Genomic DNA, 19,010 nt, shown 5'->3' with positions numbered 1-19,010 from the left:
CATGTTTTAAAATATTTTAAAAAACGACGTTGGTACCTAAGCTGTAGGTACCTGCTCTTAATAAGGCCCCAGTGCTTATATTTCTTATAAGTTTTATCAATCATGCCGGTTTGTACATTTTCTTCGCAGACATAGAATCAAAAAGTGCCCTAAATAGTTACTACTCTAAATAAGGCCCATCGATCGCTTCTTAAGTTTTATAACTTGGTGTAAACATTGTTTTCATGAATACTATCGACTTTTGTAATAAGTATTTATATTACGGTCTGTCGTCTAAAACACATTTATTCAGGACTATGCATTTAGGATATGATGGTACTCTATGGGTTCGAGTCTTAACAAGCAGTGCGTCAAGGTCAATGTGGTCAAGATAGGCAAACTTTATTTCATATTAAGTTTAAAGGGACAAAATTAGGTACTGAATTGAAATATTAAACTGTTTATTTCAAATTAACAATGTGTTTGTAAAACATAAAATTATCTTACAATAAAACTAAACTATTAAATCTAAAATTAAACTTAAAATAAAATTAAAATTAAATTAAACTAAATAAATCTAAAATTAAACTAAAGTAAATCTAAAAACGGCCCCTGTGGCATAGTACCGAAGACGCTGGCAGCATTTCCTCGCTGGATTGTCAAGCTAATACGCTGAGCGAGGAAGCTGCCAGCTCTTCGGTCGCCGGTGGCGTCTCTTAGTCTCTTCGATAAGTCCTTGAAGAGACTCAGAGCGCCAGGGCCCCACGGACCAAGGGTCTCGACGCCGAATGGAATAAAAATATATTCGGCGCCGAGACCGCTGTATTTTCCTACCTTTATTTTCTCGGCCGCCTCTGCTGCTGCCGCTGCCCTCACAGAGGTTCGGTGGAGATGAGACGGGGCCAGTGTGTCAACGCAAGTTGCGTCCCAAACCAGCACCCGTCCCATATTCCACGGAACCAACGACATCCCATCCGGTCTCTTACCGTCCGTCCTAGATATGCCGGTCGGCTCTAAAAGGGCCGGCACATTGACTGACGCAAGAGACCGGCGGATCACGTCGTTGAGGGCAGCATGCCTCGAGAAGCGGCCAGCGCTTCGTTGGCAGGAAAGCCCGTGGTGCCCAAGTCGGTCAACCTCATGGCCACAGGGGCAGCGATGGGGGCGCAGACCGGGACCCCAAGACGAAGAGAAACTGAAATACGAAGAGTATCGGGGGTTAAAAATGTGCCCAAATTTGGTGAAGGGTGTGCATGGAGCCAGAACCCTGCTTCGCTGGTTCCAGCTGCTAGGAGTCTGGCTCGTCCCTCAGTGTCGGATTGGGCTAGGAGGGAACTAACGGTCAATTTACATATAATGTCGTCCCAGCTCCTTTGAGAATTTGGATATTCGGGAAAATTTTGACCGGGGCAAGCAATTGACCAAGCATTTTTGGCGTCAGCCAAGCCTGCAGCCTCACAGTTTGTTCGTAGGATTTTTCCTATGAGACTGGACGAGCTATGAGCTGACGACAAAAAAGCTGGTAATGCCACACTGGAAATTTTGCGGATCCCTAACCCACCGTGCCGGATGGGAAGGGATCCCTGGGTCCAAGACTGCTCGCTGAGTTTTATATTTAGGACGGATTCTAGGTTAATTTTAATTATAATATCTATTTGTGAAAGAAGATTTTGATTTTTCCAAAGGGTGCAGCAGCGAAGCACATAAGTTAATTTCGGGACGAATAGGCAAAACCTTATAACAGTCAAAGCGTAGTGAGGGCTAATTTGGAGCAAACGATGAGAGTGTTCTTCGAATTTGGAAACGCAATTTTGAACATAACTAGGAAAATTTTCTTCGAAGATGGGGGATCCTAGGAGGCAAAGGTTACTCTTGTCGAGTAACTTTATATTAGGCGCGAGAGAGTTGAATTTTTGAACAACGTCATCTTTGTTAATACAGGAATTTTGAATGAATAATTCACACTTATCAAAATTTAGTTGTAGGCCAATGGAGTTAAATCTTTGGATGATCACTGTAAGATCGGCTAGTACAGTGTCGGCGTCGCCTCCTAGGGTCCCGTCATCCAAGTACCAAACATTAAATTTAGATTTCAAATTTTGGATGATAGGATTTATTGCCAAACTAAAAATTGCTGGCCCCAGGGGATCTCCTTGTTGGCAGCCTACTTCTGACGATAATTCGTTTTTTCGGTACATTAATTTCGTTGGATCTGCGTAACAGTGGAGAAGATAGTTATAAATTTCGGGAATGTTAGATTTTGCTTCTGCCAACAAGGTATCTCTGTCCAAAGAATTGAATGCGTTTTTGACATCAATTTTGAGCAAAACTTCGCATTGGTCGTCGCTAAGGAATGTGCGGAGGGCGTGCACGGCGGCTTCGCAACCTCCTTTGATTCCAAAGCCTAATTGAGTCGGTTCGAAAGACTTTTGCAATTTTGGAAAGATATGTCTAACGGCAATTTTGGATGCTAAACGGCGAAGTGTTGCACCAACAGCAATTGGCCTCACCCCTCCATCCTTTTTAGTTAAAGCTATTAAATTTGCTCCATATAAAATGGGTACAATTTCCGAGTTAATATTTCCTGTGAACATTTTGTTTATTAATTTCGTGATGTTATTGGTTAATTGTTCGCCGACGTCCCCTAAGGACGGGCATGTCAAATCCTTTAGATGTTGTGGGCTGAGGCCATCGAGTCCTGCCGCAGACCCGGTTTTAAAAGAGCAAATGGCATTGAATACTTCAATGTTTTTCGTCTGCAAGCAGGACTCCGTTGCTGTTGGAGGGTCGAAAAAGTAGGGGGTCGCGGGAGCTGGGGGATGTTTAGTTTGTAGGGCCAAAAAGGTATCTGGGTTATCTGGAGACAGCACGTCGCTAGAAAAAGAAGGCGAGCGGCGCCTTTCAGGTCTCCCTCTGTGATTTTATTTTCAATGGATTTGATTTCGTTGTAGTTTTTAGGAAGATGTCTAGGTGTGGTTGAGGTTGAAGGAAGTAAAAAGTTATTGCAATTATTTTTAATCTTTTGAGTTAGAGATATGTTTTCGTTGTTTATTTTTGCATGTAATATAACGTAAGGAAACAGAAGGAGATTGTGCCAATCCTCAGTAGTGTTAGCATCACAACACTTTTTTATGAGGTGGCTAAGATGGGTTGCTACCGAGATTCGGGCACCGCGCGGGATACGTTTTACTACTGGGACGTTTTGTTTAAGATTACTGAGGCGGATATGGAACGGATGATGATGAATAGGTGGTGTATTGGCTAGGATAAGCGGAGAATTATTCTGGCTGAGAGCATTACGATGGATTTTGGTTTTATGGATATTTAAGCCGCGGCTAGTTTCAAAGGTTTTTGAACACAACGGACAAGGATGGATAGTGGAAGACGTGCTATCACCAGATTGGGTCGCGGCCTGCATGAGAATTTAAAAACTAAGTACATTAGAAATACAACTATGTAAAAATATAACTATGACTAAAAATAAATACCTATTAACACTGAAAAAACCACAAAACACAATATTATATATAAAAAACAAACGTCTGTCACTATTTTGGTAGCTGTCACGGCTGGCAGTAGGACTGCGGTGCGCCGTCGCAGGCCGCGGCGGATGCTAGGCCTTTGGCCGCCCGCGGTTCAGTGCTGGTCGGGGCAGTCTACATTTTTAAGGAGACCATAACTATTTTACTTGAAATGCAGAAACATCGGTGATTTGACAGCGGAATATGTCAATCTCAAGAAAACTGAGGAATTGGTAGGTATATCTTGTTTGCGACGGCAGAAAATTCTGCGATCATATATTATCGTAAAAAAGGTGCTGATTTGTTAAAAATTGGTTACTTTTTCGCCATGTTGGTCAAAAATATGTATTTTTATAAATTGAATAAAATCAGCGACATTCGTTGTAAACCTGTCAGTTTTTTACTCTTCCCTTACTTCAGGTACTTAATTAAAGTAGTTTGGGGTACTCTAAGAACAAATTAAATTATTTTCATAGAAAATATTTTAACTTGTATTTTTTAAGTAGTAACACTACTATCATGTTATAAACATGAGTGGTTCAGGCATTCGCCCGGTAAGCGGAGTACGCTGGTTCGATTCCAGCTCGGAACACTGGAGGCCTTGGTCACTTTTTCTTTGTATATGACATTTATTTAATGTTTAGTTTGGGGTAGCCTGCTGTCCTAAGGGGTAATAAATATTATAATGTATTGTGTTTATGTGTATTGTGTATCATAATTTAAATTACTGTGTAACAGCTATCTATCCAGCCTCTATTTGTGAGTTCCTATAATAAAATTGGCTGTGTATTGCTATTCAAAAAGTAATATTGTATCATTCATAGCTGTTGGAATTCCTTGTATAAATAAATAAATAATTTACTAAAATATTATCGTATTTCGACGAAATAAGAAAAACTTATATGAAAAAAAAAGTATGTTCAGTCAGACTCAGTGGCTTGAAAATCCACTCGCGCTAAGTAAAGCAAGCGGCCAAGACCATCTAGTGCTCGTTTTCGCGTAATTTAATATATTACCAGGAATCAAAATCATGACAATTGTTATCTTTCGTAATAACGGAGAAAATTGTGTTTGATATTAAAAAAAATAACGTTAAAACTTTCAACAACAATAATAATAATTTATTATTTATGTAGGTACCTATAAGTTCACATTTATGACCATTTTGAATTTAAGCGAAGACCGGCATAAATCCCGTAGATGCATTAAATAATAGCACTAGGCAGAAAGTATAAAATAATTATATTTTCAAGACAACATTTAGTCCGTTTTACATGTAATTTCTCAATTTAAAGGAATAAATATTAACCATTATTCTTGAAATACAAGGTATTAACAATACAAAATTATACATTTAGCAATCTCAAATTTGAATTCGTGCTTGCCTATCGTATCGTCTTAAGGTCATCGTATGCAAAATTTAAAACATTAAAGTGACGCAAAATACTTTTATTACTAAGATCAAGCAATAATGATTCATTGAAGTTCAAATTCAGTAAAGTAACATATTAATATTCTCAAATAATGCATCAGAATCTGTAGCGGCGCGGCAACAGTAAATGGAACCGACAGCGGTTGCTTGAGAATTTGGTCTTTTTAATGTTCATTCATTCATTCAAAATTTTAGTAGTGTCGAAAACTTATAGTTGTAAATATACAAAAACACATACATATATGTATGTATATATTGAAAGACACCTTCCATAGAACGAACCTATTAGCCTCAAAGTCCTCAAACTAATTGTAACACTAGCTCGTACTAATAGTGCCAACGACATTATAAATAAATAAATAAATAAATATTGGGGACACCTTACACTGATCAACTTAGCCCCAAACTAAGCAAAACTTGTACTATGGGTGCTAAGTGACGATATACATACTTAAATAGAAATGATGAATATTTATTTTCCAAGTAGGCATATTACAATGCGCTTATGAACGTCAAATAAAACTACGCCGGCTCTAACCCTACGCCTCAGCCTCGAGAAGATTTCAGTCCCCCCTCAGTTGGAGGAGGGTATCCACTATGGGACCGGCAAGAAACTCGGCGGGCCACTTCTTTTCAAAACATTACATCTTATAATTAACATGCATTAAAAAACAAGATACAATTTAATAAGCATACATAAAAGTATACATAAAAAAAATATTAAAACAAGAAATTATACAAAGTACAAAGCTATTATGATTATTAATAAGAGATGTTAGAGATGTATAGAGTCTCTAAGTGTCAAAGTACATCTAAAAAAATTATACATGAAGAAAAAAAAACGAATAACTAAAATAACTTTAGAGTTGTAAAAGACCCTTGTTGTCTTAAGCAAAGGAAAAAAAAAATACTTAATCTACTTTTTTCCTTGGAGATGTATATGGTCTCCAAGAGTCAGAAAGAAAATAAACAAACAAGGACCCAACAGAGTGCCTCAACGTAATCTCATTCAAAATTAATGTTACATAGAATAGCATAGCCCCTATTAGCTGAAACAGACCGGTCTTCACAAACAGCACCCGTTCACGAATATGGCGCGCATCTCAGCCATCGCCTCCCTCAACCTTCATTCGGGAAGGTGGCGACCCGATCAACGACGTCACCGTAAGCAAAGACTTTTTAGCGAGCATGACATGTTCAAGCTGTCCGGGCTATTCCAATAATAAGTGAATACGGTATACCTAGATGTAAGACACAACATTCCGTGCTTGTATGTTACATAGTTTAAATTGACTTAATTGAAAACAAGATCTTGGGAGATGTAAAAGGTCCCCACAGTCAATTATAATTAATGGGATATAATAAAAAATAAAAATTTGGAGGTGTAAAGGTTCTCCAAGTGTCAAAAGAACTAGAAATAAAAAAAAATGTCAAGAGACTGTTAAGCTAGCAATCTCCAACTAATTCTACAGAATACATAACTAGTATGTACTCAACAAGTCACACTTATATGATCGTGATCGCGATCGCTGTCGTGGGAGGTCGTGTCATTTAATATTCTGAACTTATTTAATTAATAACAAAAATTGAGTAAACTGTGTCAAGTCTAAATCAGCACTTTTCAATACATAATTGTGAGTGTGGCACGTTTTAGCTATCTAAAAGTGAACCTAATGGGGACGAGTTTACGGAAATATGGGAGACGCATTTAACAGAAGTTCGCGCACTGTAAGGACTCCTCCTCCTGAAAAAGGACCTGCGAATATGGACCACACTTCAGCACAGCCCTCTCCAGCACAGTCAGTACAACCTTCGCCAGCACAGTCATCGCAGCCCGCACCGGTTGATGTGGTGTCCACCAGTGGAATCCAAAGTTGGTTATCCTCAATTGAACAATGTTTGAGTGAAATATGTAATATTTCGACTGAAGGGAAACTGAACTCGGACCAGAAAATAAGGATTAACAAACTGAGCAGGAATATATCAAGTGGGGTGTCCCAGCTTGCAGTGCAGTACCAGGCGGTTAAGCAGCAAGTGTTGGTCAACAGTGCCTATTTAAAAGCTGTATCTGAACAAAATAACATCGTAGAACAAATCAAAGAGCTCCAAAATAGTTTACAAGTTGCCCCCAAAATAGAACCGACTGTATCCTTCGCCGACAAAGTGAGAACAGGTAACAACTCATCTATAGTACCTACCTACCAAGACCAACTCTATAGTAATTTACCCTAAGGAGAAGGACAAATCAAGTGAAGATACCAAAAAACTTGTACAGGACCTGATAAAACCAGAAGCTCTCAAGCTACATGTTCGTGGAATGAGAAAAACGAAAAACGGAGGCGTTATTATAAATACCGATCGCAAGGATGACCTAGAAAAACTAAGAGCATCCCAGCAGCTTCAAAAATCAGGACTGAAATTAGAAGAAACTACCAAAAGAAGACCTAAAATCATCTTGTTGGGCGTGCCTTCAAATATAACAGAGAACGAAGTTTTCGACTGCATTTATGAACAAAATATGGTAGATCAACAGCCAAATATTTCTAAGGACACATTTATGAGCTCTATAAAACTAAGTCATAAATCTGGCAAGAAGGACCAAGCCACATGCAATTATATATTAGAGTGCTCTGGCGACATAAGACGGATACTCATTCAGCAACAGCGCGTTTTTACCAATTGGACTTCCTGCCCAGCACGAGATTATACTATGTTAACGAGATGCTACAAATGTCAGCAATATTGTCATTCTGCTAAATACTGCAGAGAAGCTGAATCCACATGCAGCCACTGCGGATTATCGGGACACACCAACAAAGAATGCCCCAAGATACTAGAACTACCAAAATGCGCTACATGTATGCGATTCAAAAAACCAGCTTACCACCAAACTGGAGATGATTCGTGCCCAGGAAAGAAAAGTGCCCTTATAAGGTATTTAAATACCATAGATTATGACGGCACCTGCTAAAACCCTACCCTGTTATTTATACTATGTCTAAGGAGAAACGTTTTATTATCACTTATTTAAGTTAATGTAAACCTACTTACTTACAATTTATAACCTTTATTGTTTTGCTCAATAAGCACCTACATTATACTGACCTACTAACACGAAATGCCTAAGATACAAGTATTAAGTTACTTAGTTTAGGTATTGGCGTAAAATAATATTATGTTGACCTGCTTAAAATTTTTGCATACAAGACTTTCTTGTTATTTATGTTTGTACCTATATTTATAGTTTTTAAGCATTATTTAAGAGAATTGTGATTGTTTTAATTTTAGATATTTTTCTATGAAATAAATTTTATCTTTTATCTTTATCTTTATCTTTTATATTATATACATAGAAAACATCCATGACTCAGGAACCATCAGACAAATAAATGCCCTTACCGGGATTCGAACCCAGGACCGCGGCTTAGCAGGCAGGGTCACTACCGACTGAGCCAGACCGGTCGTCGACATTATACGTACCTATTTTCAATGTTAGTACAGTCAGCCAAGAAAGTGGTTTACCACACTTTCCGATTCTATTTCAAACACATAAGGTCCAAAAGTGGTAAACCGCTTTTTTGGCTGACTGTACATTTTTAGCCATATACTTACACTTAGAGGACCGGTCTGGCGTAGTTTATAGTACCCTGCCTGCTAAGCCGCGGTCCTGGGTTAGATCCCGGTAAGGGCATTAAATAATTGTGTGACGAACATAGACAGATATTTGTTCCTGTTCTTGTTTCCTCACAGAACGGTTACCACTAGATTTCCACATTTTTTCTCGTATTTTTACTTAAATTAGATTTTCGCCATTTTCCATACGGACTTTTGAGCGACGAAATCTTACGCTGGAAATTAAAAAAAAACGGTAAAGTGCGAGTCGGACTCGCTCGAGGGTTCCATACAAACTTTCAATAGTTGAATGATCAAAATGTTATTCATAGAACTCTACAGATTTGACTAAATCCCTCAAGACTCAATTTCCCACATAACAAGTAATATTTTAATATACAATTTTATTGTTAGACAACGTCCAAATAAAATCAAGACTATTCGACTTCAATAGTTTACGACTTACGACATGTCACAAGGACGCTCCTGAATCGACCTCATTATATCAGGAAAAAACGCGATGTAGGAAATGAGCGTTCAACGTACAGCGACATCTATCGGCAAATTGAGTAAACTAATGCGCGCGAACTAGTATGGAAGATGATTTTTATGGAATAATTTTATTTCTCCTCTAATATTCATTATAATAGCCATGTTTGGTGAAAATATCATAAATTTATGTTGGTAAACTCCAGAGATAAGGGGGCGGGGGGGGGGGGGGGGGGGGTATTTTTTTTTTACATTTTCCTTTAAACACATTTAAACATATTAAAAGTTTTGATATGTACAATTTGAGCTCTTTCTAACGATACCCCACATGACCTAGTTACCTGAAATTTTCAGTTTGCCCCCCCCCCTTTCATTTTGGCCATTTTCTATCATTTATATTAATTAATAAAATAAAAATACTTTGAACTTGTAGAGGTTCACAATGTTTATAACTACTCCAAATTTCATATCGATATCGTAAGTACTTAGTTCTCGAGATATTTAACAATGTGACAGACGGACAGACGGAAAGAGTCCCACCATAAGGGTTCCTGTTGTACCTTTAAATAAATAAATAAATATTATAGGACATTCTTACGCAGATTGACTGAGGCCCACGGTAACGGTGAGGCGCGGTTTTTGGTACGGAACCCTAAAAATCGCCCATCTCATTATGGCGCGTGACATAACTTTTCCACAATTACCTACTACTTAAACTGTCCACAAATATAAGTGCGTAAAGGGAGTTTTAAATCGACACGAGTTACGAATTTCCTTTTCGCACGTGTATCGTACGAGGTTTTTCAGTACAGGCCCCGTAGCCGAAAGGCATTTCTCCGACGCCAAACGAAAGCGATACGCCGCTGGCTCTGTCGCGCCAATACGCAAGCGCGATAGAGATAGATATCTACTAGCGCTTCGTTTCGTGAGCGTTTCGTGAGCGATTGTGCCATTCGGCTAGCCACCCTGATGAGCCTCCGAAGTTTCGACCTGGGATATAATGAACCACTTCTCGTACTAGTGCGTAAAAAAAACACCATCTGTACAGAACAAAATTTAAAATGATTAAATGTTCCTGAATACGATTAGTCAAGGTTTATCCAACTGCTCGATATTAACTTCCCAAAACATGTCACGGAAGTGACCTAAAAGCGAAATCTTCTAATAATGATAGTTTATAAGTAATTAATACGAGTATAATAGGATTACCTAATCAATCGGAAGATTCTCGATAAGATGTAATATTGGTGCAAAACAGCACCTGTCACATGTTTCGTCCATATGTTGATAATAAGACAACAAACAATACTCGCGACGTCTTTATTGTCAATTTTCGTCTCTGCCTCAAACTGTGGCATAAATAAAATACTATAATTTAATATTGACTATTTATTTATTTTACATTTTTATATGATTACGGAAAATTCTGAAAAAGAGATCAGCACAGGGGAAATGGATGTATGTCGAATAAGGCCTTTGCTGATTTTGAATTTTTTTTTGATCGAATGTATAGGCATACAGATTGGTCCCATTTTTATCAGTAGTAGTAGAGAAATCGAGGGAACTCCTGAAATCTGAAAGGAATACATATGGTGAATTTTGTGTTTTTATAATAACAGCATGCTGCATGCATTTACGTACGGAACAGTGACATTTTGTGCAGTGGAACTACTGATAAAGATCAGAACGGTACTCTTCAAATCTGAACGGCACGCTTATAATGACTTTGGTATTTTTATAAGAACAGCTTGCGTTTACTTTCAGAACATTGACATTTGGTGCAGTGGAACTTCTGATGATGATCAGAATGGAACTCCTCAAATCTGAACGGCACACTTATAGTGACTTTGGCATTTTTATAAGAACAGCATGCACTTACGTCCAGAACAGTGACATTTGGTGCAGTGGAACTGCTGATGAAGATCAGAACGGAACTCCTCAAATCTGAAGGGCACACTTATAGTGACTTTCGTGTATTTTTATAATAACAGCATGCATTTAAGTTCAGAATAGTGACATTTATTTGTTAGGAGATTTGTTCTCTTTGTTATGCTTACATATTGAGTTTTCAAGTCAAATTCTGTCAAGCTCGATTTCTTATATGTAATCGGATATCGGATTAATGAGGAATTGAGGAAACTCCTCAAACCTTAACGGTATACGTATATTCATTAAATTTGTTTCCATCAAATAATCAAAGATTTATATTAAAAGCAGTTTTAAAAATTACCTACACATTTCTACATACACCAGAACCTCAAAAGCGGCGGTTTTTTTTTCTTAAAAATTATGTAAAACAAAGTCGCCTGCTGCTCTGTCATACCTACTATCTTTTTTTAAAAGGTTCTGTTCTGTTTTAAAAAGGTACAAAAGGATCCCGTCTGTCTGACACATTACTAAATATTTCTAATGGGTCGGCAACGCGCATGTGACACCTCTGAGTTGCAGGCGTCCATAGGTTAGGGTGACCGCTTTCCATCAGGCGGACCATATACCTGTTTGCCACTGACGTGGTATAAAAAAAATCTCAAGAACGACTTAATTATGCATTATTTGAAATGTGGAATAACTAATACTTCACTCCCCTCCGTCGCTAGTCATGAATATCTCAATCGTAATTTAGATCTTTTCCTGTTTTTGTCAGTAGGCCTAATCACCGGATTGCTATCTTGCTATCTTGATAATACCTAATCTAATAATTACTACTTCCTATCATATTCTTCAAAGCCGATTGGTATAAAAAGGGCTGCAGAGAAAAACGTTTCAATCAATCAAACATGAAACTTCTGGTAGCTCTGGCGTTGGTGGGTCTGGTGCGAGCGGCTCCCAGCAAGGAGTTCGCGGCGCCAATAGTGGCGGACTACCACGAGGAGGTTGGGATCCCACTGGCCAGGAGGCTGAAGGCGGCTGAAGAAGCTATGGACTTCGATGGCGCCAGGTTAGTGGGAGGCACGCCTGCTAATCTTGGCGACCATCCTTACTTAGTGAGTATTTTAACCCTCTTCTGGATGCTTATTACTATTGTTTGTACGTACGTTTGTTAGTACATAGTCTTTATTGAATCTCAACGATAATGTTATTCAACTAGTGTCAAAAGAGAGAGAGGTAAAAAAAGAGGAGTACCGTGGGTAACAATTGTTAACAAAAACGCCGCAAGTATTTTTTGATCAGTTTGTCTACGGTTCATTTTTTTTTGGGTTAGGTAAATTTTGTGAATTTAATTGTTTGTTAAGTTGGTAGGAATACTAGCAGTGTAAAGTGGTAGATCCCGCCTCTCTAGACCTCCAGAGTTAATTTGAATGCACGGATTTGCATTAAAAATATAACAACTGGGGTTTACCGCTGTGATTTCTTATGCAACCGTGGGGTAGCAAGACGTAGTGAACTTTTTAAAAATTAAGTGTGTATGTGAAAAAAATCGGACATGGCCGGATGTATTCCTGGACTCACACAACCTAGCAACCTACCTGAAACCCTGAAATAAATAATTCAATAGAAATGGGAATACCGTTACATTTATTGAAGCTGATCATCTAAATTCCATACCTAATAGTTCACTATCCCCGGGCCTATCTAAAGCGACCGCTCTATACTCGTTCTAACCTAGCTCCTGCCTAGAACCTCCAAATTGAAAGCACGCTCTGGCCGCTAGGCCACGAGCTCTCAATGCTTCTTTACCTTTTTCTCCAAACAGACCTATGTTTTCAGCACCACGTCGTCCCGTCGTTTCGTCGGGTACCACGGCGGGCGGGTGGTCTAGTGATAATGACGTTAGCCGCGTAAGCTGAAGACCCGGGTTCGATTCCCGGCTCGGCCACCAGTGGGCCTTGTCGTTTTTTCTTTCGTGTATGATATCTATTTCAATTTATGTGTTCTCAGGTCGGTCTCGTCATCACGTTAAACAGTCTTGAAATCTCCGCTTGTGGGTCAACCCTCATCTCCAACACTCGCGCGGTGACCGCCGCTCACTGCAAGCTGACCCCCGGGAACTCGGCCGCCGACTTCGAAATGGTCTTAGGTTCCATACTCCTCTTCAGTGGCGGCACCAGGATCCACGTTCACCATTCGGATGTGGAGACACACGAGGACTTCAATGTATACACCCTTGTTAATGATGTTGCTATACTCAAATTTGACTGGATTCCGTATACTGGTGAGTGATGGTTACCTAGGTAACCTTCGTGTATAAGTAGTGACAGTTACGTAGAGGTACGTCAAGTCTATCTGGCAGAAATATTAGTGAATTTCGCCTCGATTAGAACTCGCATCCGCCGAAAACTTCCACGCACATTTTGATATAACATTTTTTTTACGCAAACAAATAAATAAATAAATAGATATTATGAATCATTGCTCATTAACAGATATCCCTATTCATTACACGAAAGCTCTTACCAAGATTTGAACCAGAGACCATTAAAGGCAGTCATTAAGGCACTAGGCTGGTCGACATAATAATTATATAAAACCTACACATAATTTTCAGATGTGATCCGTCCAATTGGACTGTATTCCGGTGACGATCTATTCGTCGGCAGCTGGGCGCAGACTGCCGGCTTCGGAAGGAAGGGCGAAAGTAAGTATCATACAAATTACTAAGTAGCACTGCTTCAATGTGATTTAGCATTTCTATACTGTAGACAACTGAGCGCTCACAAATTGCTTACCCTGAAGAAATTTAAGAATGACAACCAGACTATAGCATTATCCTCCTGGGTCCTGGGGTTCAATGTCCTAATATTAGGGCAAAATACCTCCGATGGAATTTGAATCTACGTTAAATAGAATTGAGTTGCTTTTGTTTTGATTCGTTCGATTTTCAAAAAAATAAAATTCAGCCCTGTTTTATCACTATATAAAACAGGGCTGAATTTAATTTTTTTGAAAATCGAACACATTACATTGATTCAAATATATGATTGTCGACCGGTCTGGCGCAGTCGGTAGTGACCCTGCCTGCTGCGCCACGGTCCCGGGTTCGAATCCCGGTAAGGGCATTTATTTGTGTGATAAGCACAGATAGTTGTTCCTGAGTCATGGATGTTTTCTAATCTACTACTGTGAATCGTTGCAAGCGGACATCAACCTGGTGTATCAGTGGAGTATGGAAAACAGGCTTCTTTTCAATTCTGCCAAATGTTGTGTCTGTACTTTCAGCCGCTCACAGGCTCCAATACTTGCGCAGTACTTTCTGGGATCAGAGACTATAAATAGAGTATTTTCAGTTAAAGATCTAGGCGTGGTCTTCGATACGCGACAATACGCGTCTCACGTTCCACGAGCACATAGTGTCTCTTGTGGCCGACTGCTATCGAAGACTAGGGTTTGTAGTCCGTAACATGCGGGAGTTTAATGATCCACTGGCCATCAAGCTCGTGTATAACGCTTTGGTTAGAAGCAAATTAGAGGCTTCGTCGATTGTATGGCTACCGTATGAATCCACATACTCGTTAATGCTCGAGAAAGTGCAAAAAGCTTTCCTAAGGTTTTTGTACAAAAAAATGTATGGGTACTACCCGCTTTTGTATCTAACCAAGTACCTCTTGGGAACCCTTGGATACAATTCATTGGAAGTCAGAATGACCTTTAGTTTGTTAGGTACTGCGTGTCGAGTGCTGCGCGGAGAGTCAGATTGCCCGGAACTAGTTAGCCGCCTCGTGCGACTGTATGTTACGGGAGTCTCCAGAATAGATCTCAGGCCTCGGCGACGCGTTCTTTTAGCGGTGCCGGCTGCGCGAACTGTGTCGCGAAGGAACTCGCCACTACTGCGTGCTCTCTCACTACTGAATGCGCTCTTGGCGTCAACACCCGAGTGCGATCTGATTGCATGGCGATGGGCGGCTGTGAGAAAGGAATGCTTGAGGTTTTGTGAGGAAAAGGATGCTAGGCCATCGAGTGTAATGAAAAATGAAAATGAAAATGAAATATTTATTTTTCAAGTAGGCATATTACAATGCGCATATGAACGTCAAATAAAGCTACGCCGGCTCTAACCCTACGCCTCAGCCTCGAGAAGATTTCAGTCCCCCTCAGTTGGGAGGGGGTATCCACTATGGGACCGGCAAGAAACTCGGCGGGCAACTTCTTTTCAAAACATTACATCTTATAATTAACATGCATTAAATAACAACATACAATTTAACATGCAAAAGTATTCATCAAAGAATATGAACAGACTAGGTACTCTATGGAAATCAATTTCAATAAATTATATTATTGCTTAATAATACGTCGTTCTTCTTCAGAGAAAACATATCAAATTGTCATAGAAGAAAAAGATAATATGAATCTCAATATCATTAAATATGTAATTTACCTACACAACATAAAATATAAAATATTTGATGTGCTTTCTTATCTGAACTGTGTCCTCTATAATACATAATACAATTATTTTAATTGCTATTCGTTTTTTGTAGTTTCTGGTTCGGGCCATGCATGTTTGTCTGTCAAATAGTCCTCGACTCTGTAATAAGCCTTTAACATCAATGATTTTTTTAAGTAGTTCTTAAGAGCTGGGAGGGGTAATCTCAAAGCAGTGTCAGGTAACTTATTATAAAAATGAATGCATTGCCCAACAAATGACTTCTGTACTTTACGGACACGAAACTTCTTTATGGCAAGCTTATTTTTGTTTCTAGTGTTATAATTATGGATATCAGAATTCTTAGTGAAACAGTCTAAATTCTTAACAACATAAATTATACTATCATAAATGTATTGGGAAGCTACAGTTAAGATATTAATTTCTTTGAAGAGTTCTCTTACTGATTCACGTGTTCCTAAGTTGTAAATAGAACGAATGGCTCTCTTTTGTAATGTGAGGTACTTAGTGTTATATTGTGTTGTAACTTTCTAATTTTATACGTTGTTATGTGTTATTTAAGTTTCATGGCGTATTAGCTCACTGTAATGTCATGTTAACGTATCGACAAAATAAAATAAAATAAAATAAATAAATATATTATATATATCGTTGTCTGAGTACCCACAACACAAGCCTTCTTGAGCTTACCGTGGGTCTCAGTCAATCTGTGTAAGAATGTCCTATAATATTTAATATTTATAATATGATTGGCAAATTTTTTGTACGGTGGGTCGCTAGAGGTTATATTTCTGGTGATCTTTAGAAAATTTTTACAATTGGATTTCCTGCACACTATACTATTCATTTCGACGTCTAATTGCTTTTTCATAACCTGACTTCTTTCAGGCTTATGTTAACCTGATAGTTTTTTCCCGCAGCTTGATCCGCGTACTAAAAGTAATCTTATTCAGACGTTGAACTTTGGATCCCCATTTCACCCCCTTTCCTTTCTTAGTGCTCCTCTACACTTTAGGATCCCCCACATGTAGCGTCTCGCGAGCGTCGCGTCGGGCCAACTGTATGGGCAAAGCCTGACGCGACGTCGACGCGGCGTCTTTTTCCATACAGTTGGCCCGACGCTACGCTCGCGAGACGCTAGATGTGGGGGACCCTTATAAGGAACCTATGTGCCAAATTTTAAATCTTTAGGACCAGCGGTTTGGGCTGTGCGTTGATCAGTCAGTCAGTCAGTTCTTCTTTTATATATTTAGATTGAAAATTGCCTAATACTATCCTGCCCTCTGCAGCCACACCCATCACCACAGACCAGTTCCTGTCCCACACGAGCCTACAGGTCATCACCAACGAGCAATGCCGCACCGCGTACCCCACGGCCCACGCGAGCATCAAAAACTTCACCCTCTGTGTGGCCACTGGGCCCGCTGGCGCCACGTGCTTTGGAGACTCTGGGGGCCCTCTGGTCCTTAACAATCAGCTGGTGAGTATATTTGATTTTAATACAATTATTCGCTAGAACAATCACCAATAATATTGTTTCTAAGGTAGGTAATTTTTTTCTACTCAGAATCACGAGCCCTTTTGATCCAGGTGCCGTGGCCGAATGGCATTTCTGACGAAAACGAAACGCTGCGAAAGGTAGTCTGGTTCTGTCGCGCCAATGCGCACGTACGATAGAGATAGATATCTACAAGCGTTTGTGCCATTCGGTTACGTACCCTGGACAAAAAAGAAGAGACAAAAAGATGATGCCAAAATTTTCTATTATTTTGCTTACTTTCCACTTTGTAACCGCTGTACAAAGTGTTTGAAAAATGGTAACGAAGTAGAAAAATTAAATTTAGGACAGTTTTTATACCTAGTAGGACCGAAAGGGCTGATAATGAGTAGGAAAAGCATTTTTACCTATTTTGGAAAAAAAGGATTTGAGTATTTTTTTGCGAAAATGCCTCTGCCTTCTATCTCATAAAAAAATACAATATTAATCTCCAATTTCAACTCAACAATTTTTATTCTTTGATTCCCGGCTAGGTTTTCCTTGAGTGTATGGTATTTAAGTTTCTAACGTATAAACTGAAATAGATACCATACACTAAAGAAAAAGCTATCAAGCCCACTGGTGGCGAAGCCGGGAATCGAACTCGGGTCTCCAGCTATCGCGGCTGACGTGGTAAACCGCTACACCACCCCGACCGCCGAGGTATCAGTCGAAAATTTTCTAATGTATGTTTACCTTCCAGATCGGTATCACGTCTTTCGCGTACGCCGGAGGTTGCGAGCAAGGGTATCCGGCCGGCTTCTCGCGAGTCAGCTACTTCGTGCCTTGGTTCGCCGAGCGTATGTAGTGAACAACACGGATGTCGGATTTTTTACAATGGATTATAGATGTAAATTAATTATTTAAATACATAATACGTTTTTACGGAACTCTGAATACCATTAGGTACCTACCACCACCTACCTTTATTACTACCTTCGTACGTCCTTTAATTATCGAAGTTTATAGATGCAAAACATTTGTTCCTACTGTTCATCACGACAGAAGTGTCGGGCGATGCGCGCGGTCCTAAACTCCCGGCCCGAAGGCGCCTCAAACTTACAGTGTCCGCCGAAACTCGACGCACGCGGTCTTAAGCCGGGTGCCGAAGGCGCCCTCTAACTTAATGTATCGAGCAAAGCTCGATGTACGCGGCCTTAAGCCGGGGGCCGAAGGCGCCCTCAAACTTAAAGTGTCGAGCGAAGCCCGTCGCACGCGGCCTTAAGCCTGGCGCCGAAGGCGCCCTCTGACTTAAAGTGTCGGACGCAGCCCGACGCACGCGGTCCTAAGCCGGGCGTCTTCGGCGCCCTCATATTTAATAAATAGTAACCCCAAAGTAAGTTAAATAAAAAATAAGTTCAAAAACTACTACATATTAGAGATGGGCGCTGACGGGTAAATACCGGGAAAATACCCATATCTACCCAATCTACCCGGTATTTACTAGGGCTCTGGATACACGTGATTCACGCCGAACCGTAGCTACGTGATCTTAACACCGGCGGTACTAAGATCACGAATTTCACGAACACGGCAAGGTACGTACCTCGTACGCACGTACGTACGTACTTGCCTTAGCGCCCGGATTCACGTGACACGCCGCGGGCCGTGACACGCCGCCGCCCGAACTAAGTTCGTGTGCAGAGTACTTATCGTACGTTTTGTAGATTTAACTCGCCCGGGAGAAAACCAAATCATGACTATTATTGAATTATCACTTAATACCTATACTTAATACTGGACGAAATTTTTTTTACATATGAATTAAACTTATATTTATGTTTTGCTTCGATTTTTATACAATACATATAACTAGCGGCTCTCCCCGGCTACGCACGGGGATTATGATAAAAATTGTTATAATAAGTTATCCGTAAAAGATAGACATATGCCATCGTGGACTTTTTTGTAGACCTATTAGAGAGACACAATTTTCCAATACATTATTTTGATATAGCTCAAACGGTTTCGGCAGCGTTTTCGATTAAAGCTCTCAGCCAGCGGGATTTTGTCCAACTCGATTAGAAAATATCGTCATATTTCAACCAATTCAAACAAAACTTTAACAAATTATATACCTGAACTTTCCTCAAGAATTACTCTATTCATAAGTGA

At 39.7% G+C, this 19,010-nt stretch overlaps 1 protein-coding gene across 1 annotated transcript; it reads left to right on the top strand.

Moving 5' to 3' along the window:
- The first annotated feature begins 11,833 nt into the window (after positions 1–11,833).
- Positions 11,834–17,785, top strand: LOC125230859 (collagenase-like). Its single transcript, XM_048136110.1, has 5 exons — positions 11,834–12,017; positions 12,913–13,186; positions 13,520–13,609; positions 16,648–16,838; positions 17,599–17,785. Exons 1-5 carry the CDS (start codon positions 11,952–11,954, stop codon positions 17,701–17,703), a joined length of 726 nt encoding a protein of 241 aa, XP_047992067.1. The 5' UTR covers positions 11,834–11,951; the 3' UTR covers positions 17,704–17,785.
- The last annotated feature ends 1,225 nt before the right edge of the window (positions 17,786–19,010 follow it).

The sequence above is a fragment of the Leguminivora glycinivorella genome, chromosome 11 (assembly GCF_023078275.1).
Source record: "Leguminivora glycinivorella isolate SPB_JAAS2020 chromosome 11, LegGlyc_1.1, whole genome shotgun sequence".
Taxonomy (NCBI): domain Eukaryota; kingdom Metazoa; phylum Arthropoda; class Insecta; order Lepidoptera; family Tortricidae; genus Leguminivora; species Leguminivora glycinivorella.
This window is presented reverse-complemented; position numbering and strand designations above follow the sequence as displayed.

Bases quoted from the DNA above. Each gene is read 5' to 3' on its own strand.
- LOC125230859 (XM_048136110.1), top strand. From the start codon at position 11,952: ATGGACTTCGATGGCGCCAGGTTAGTGGGAGGCACGCCTGCTAATCTT. The intron at 13,187-13,519 runs GTGAGTGATGGT...CATAATTTTCAG, and splicing joins TGACTGGATTCCGTATACTG to ATGTGATCCGTCCAATTGGA. The intron at 16,839-17,598 runs GTGAGTATATTT...TTTACCTTCCAG, and splicing joins TGGTCCTTAACAATCAGCTG to ATCGGTATCACGTCTTTCGC.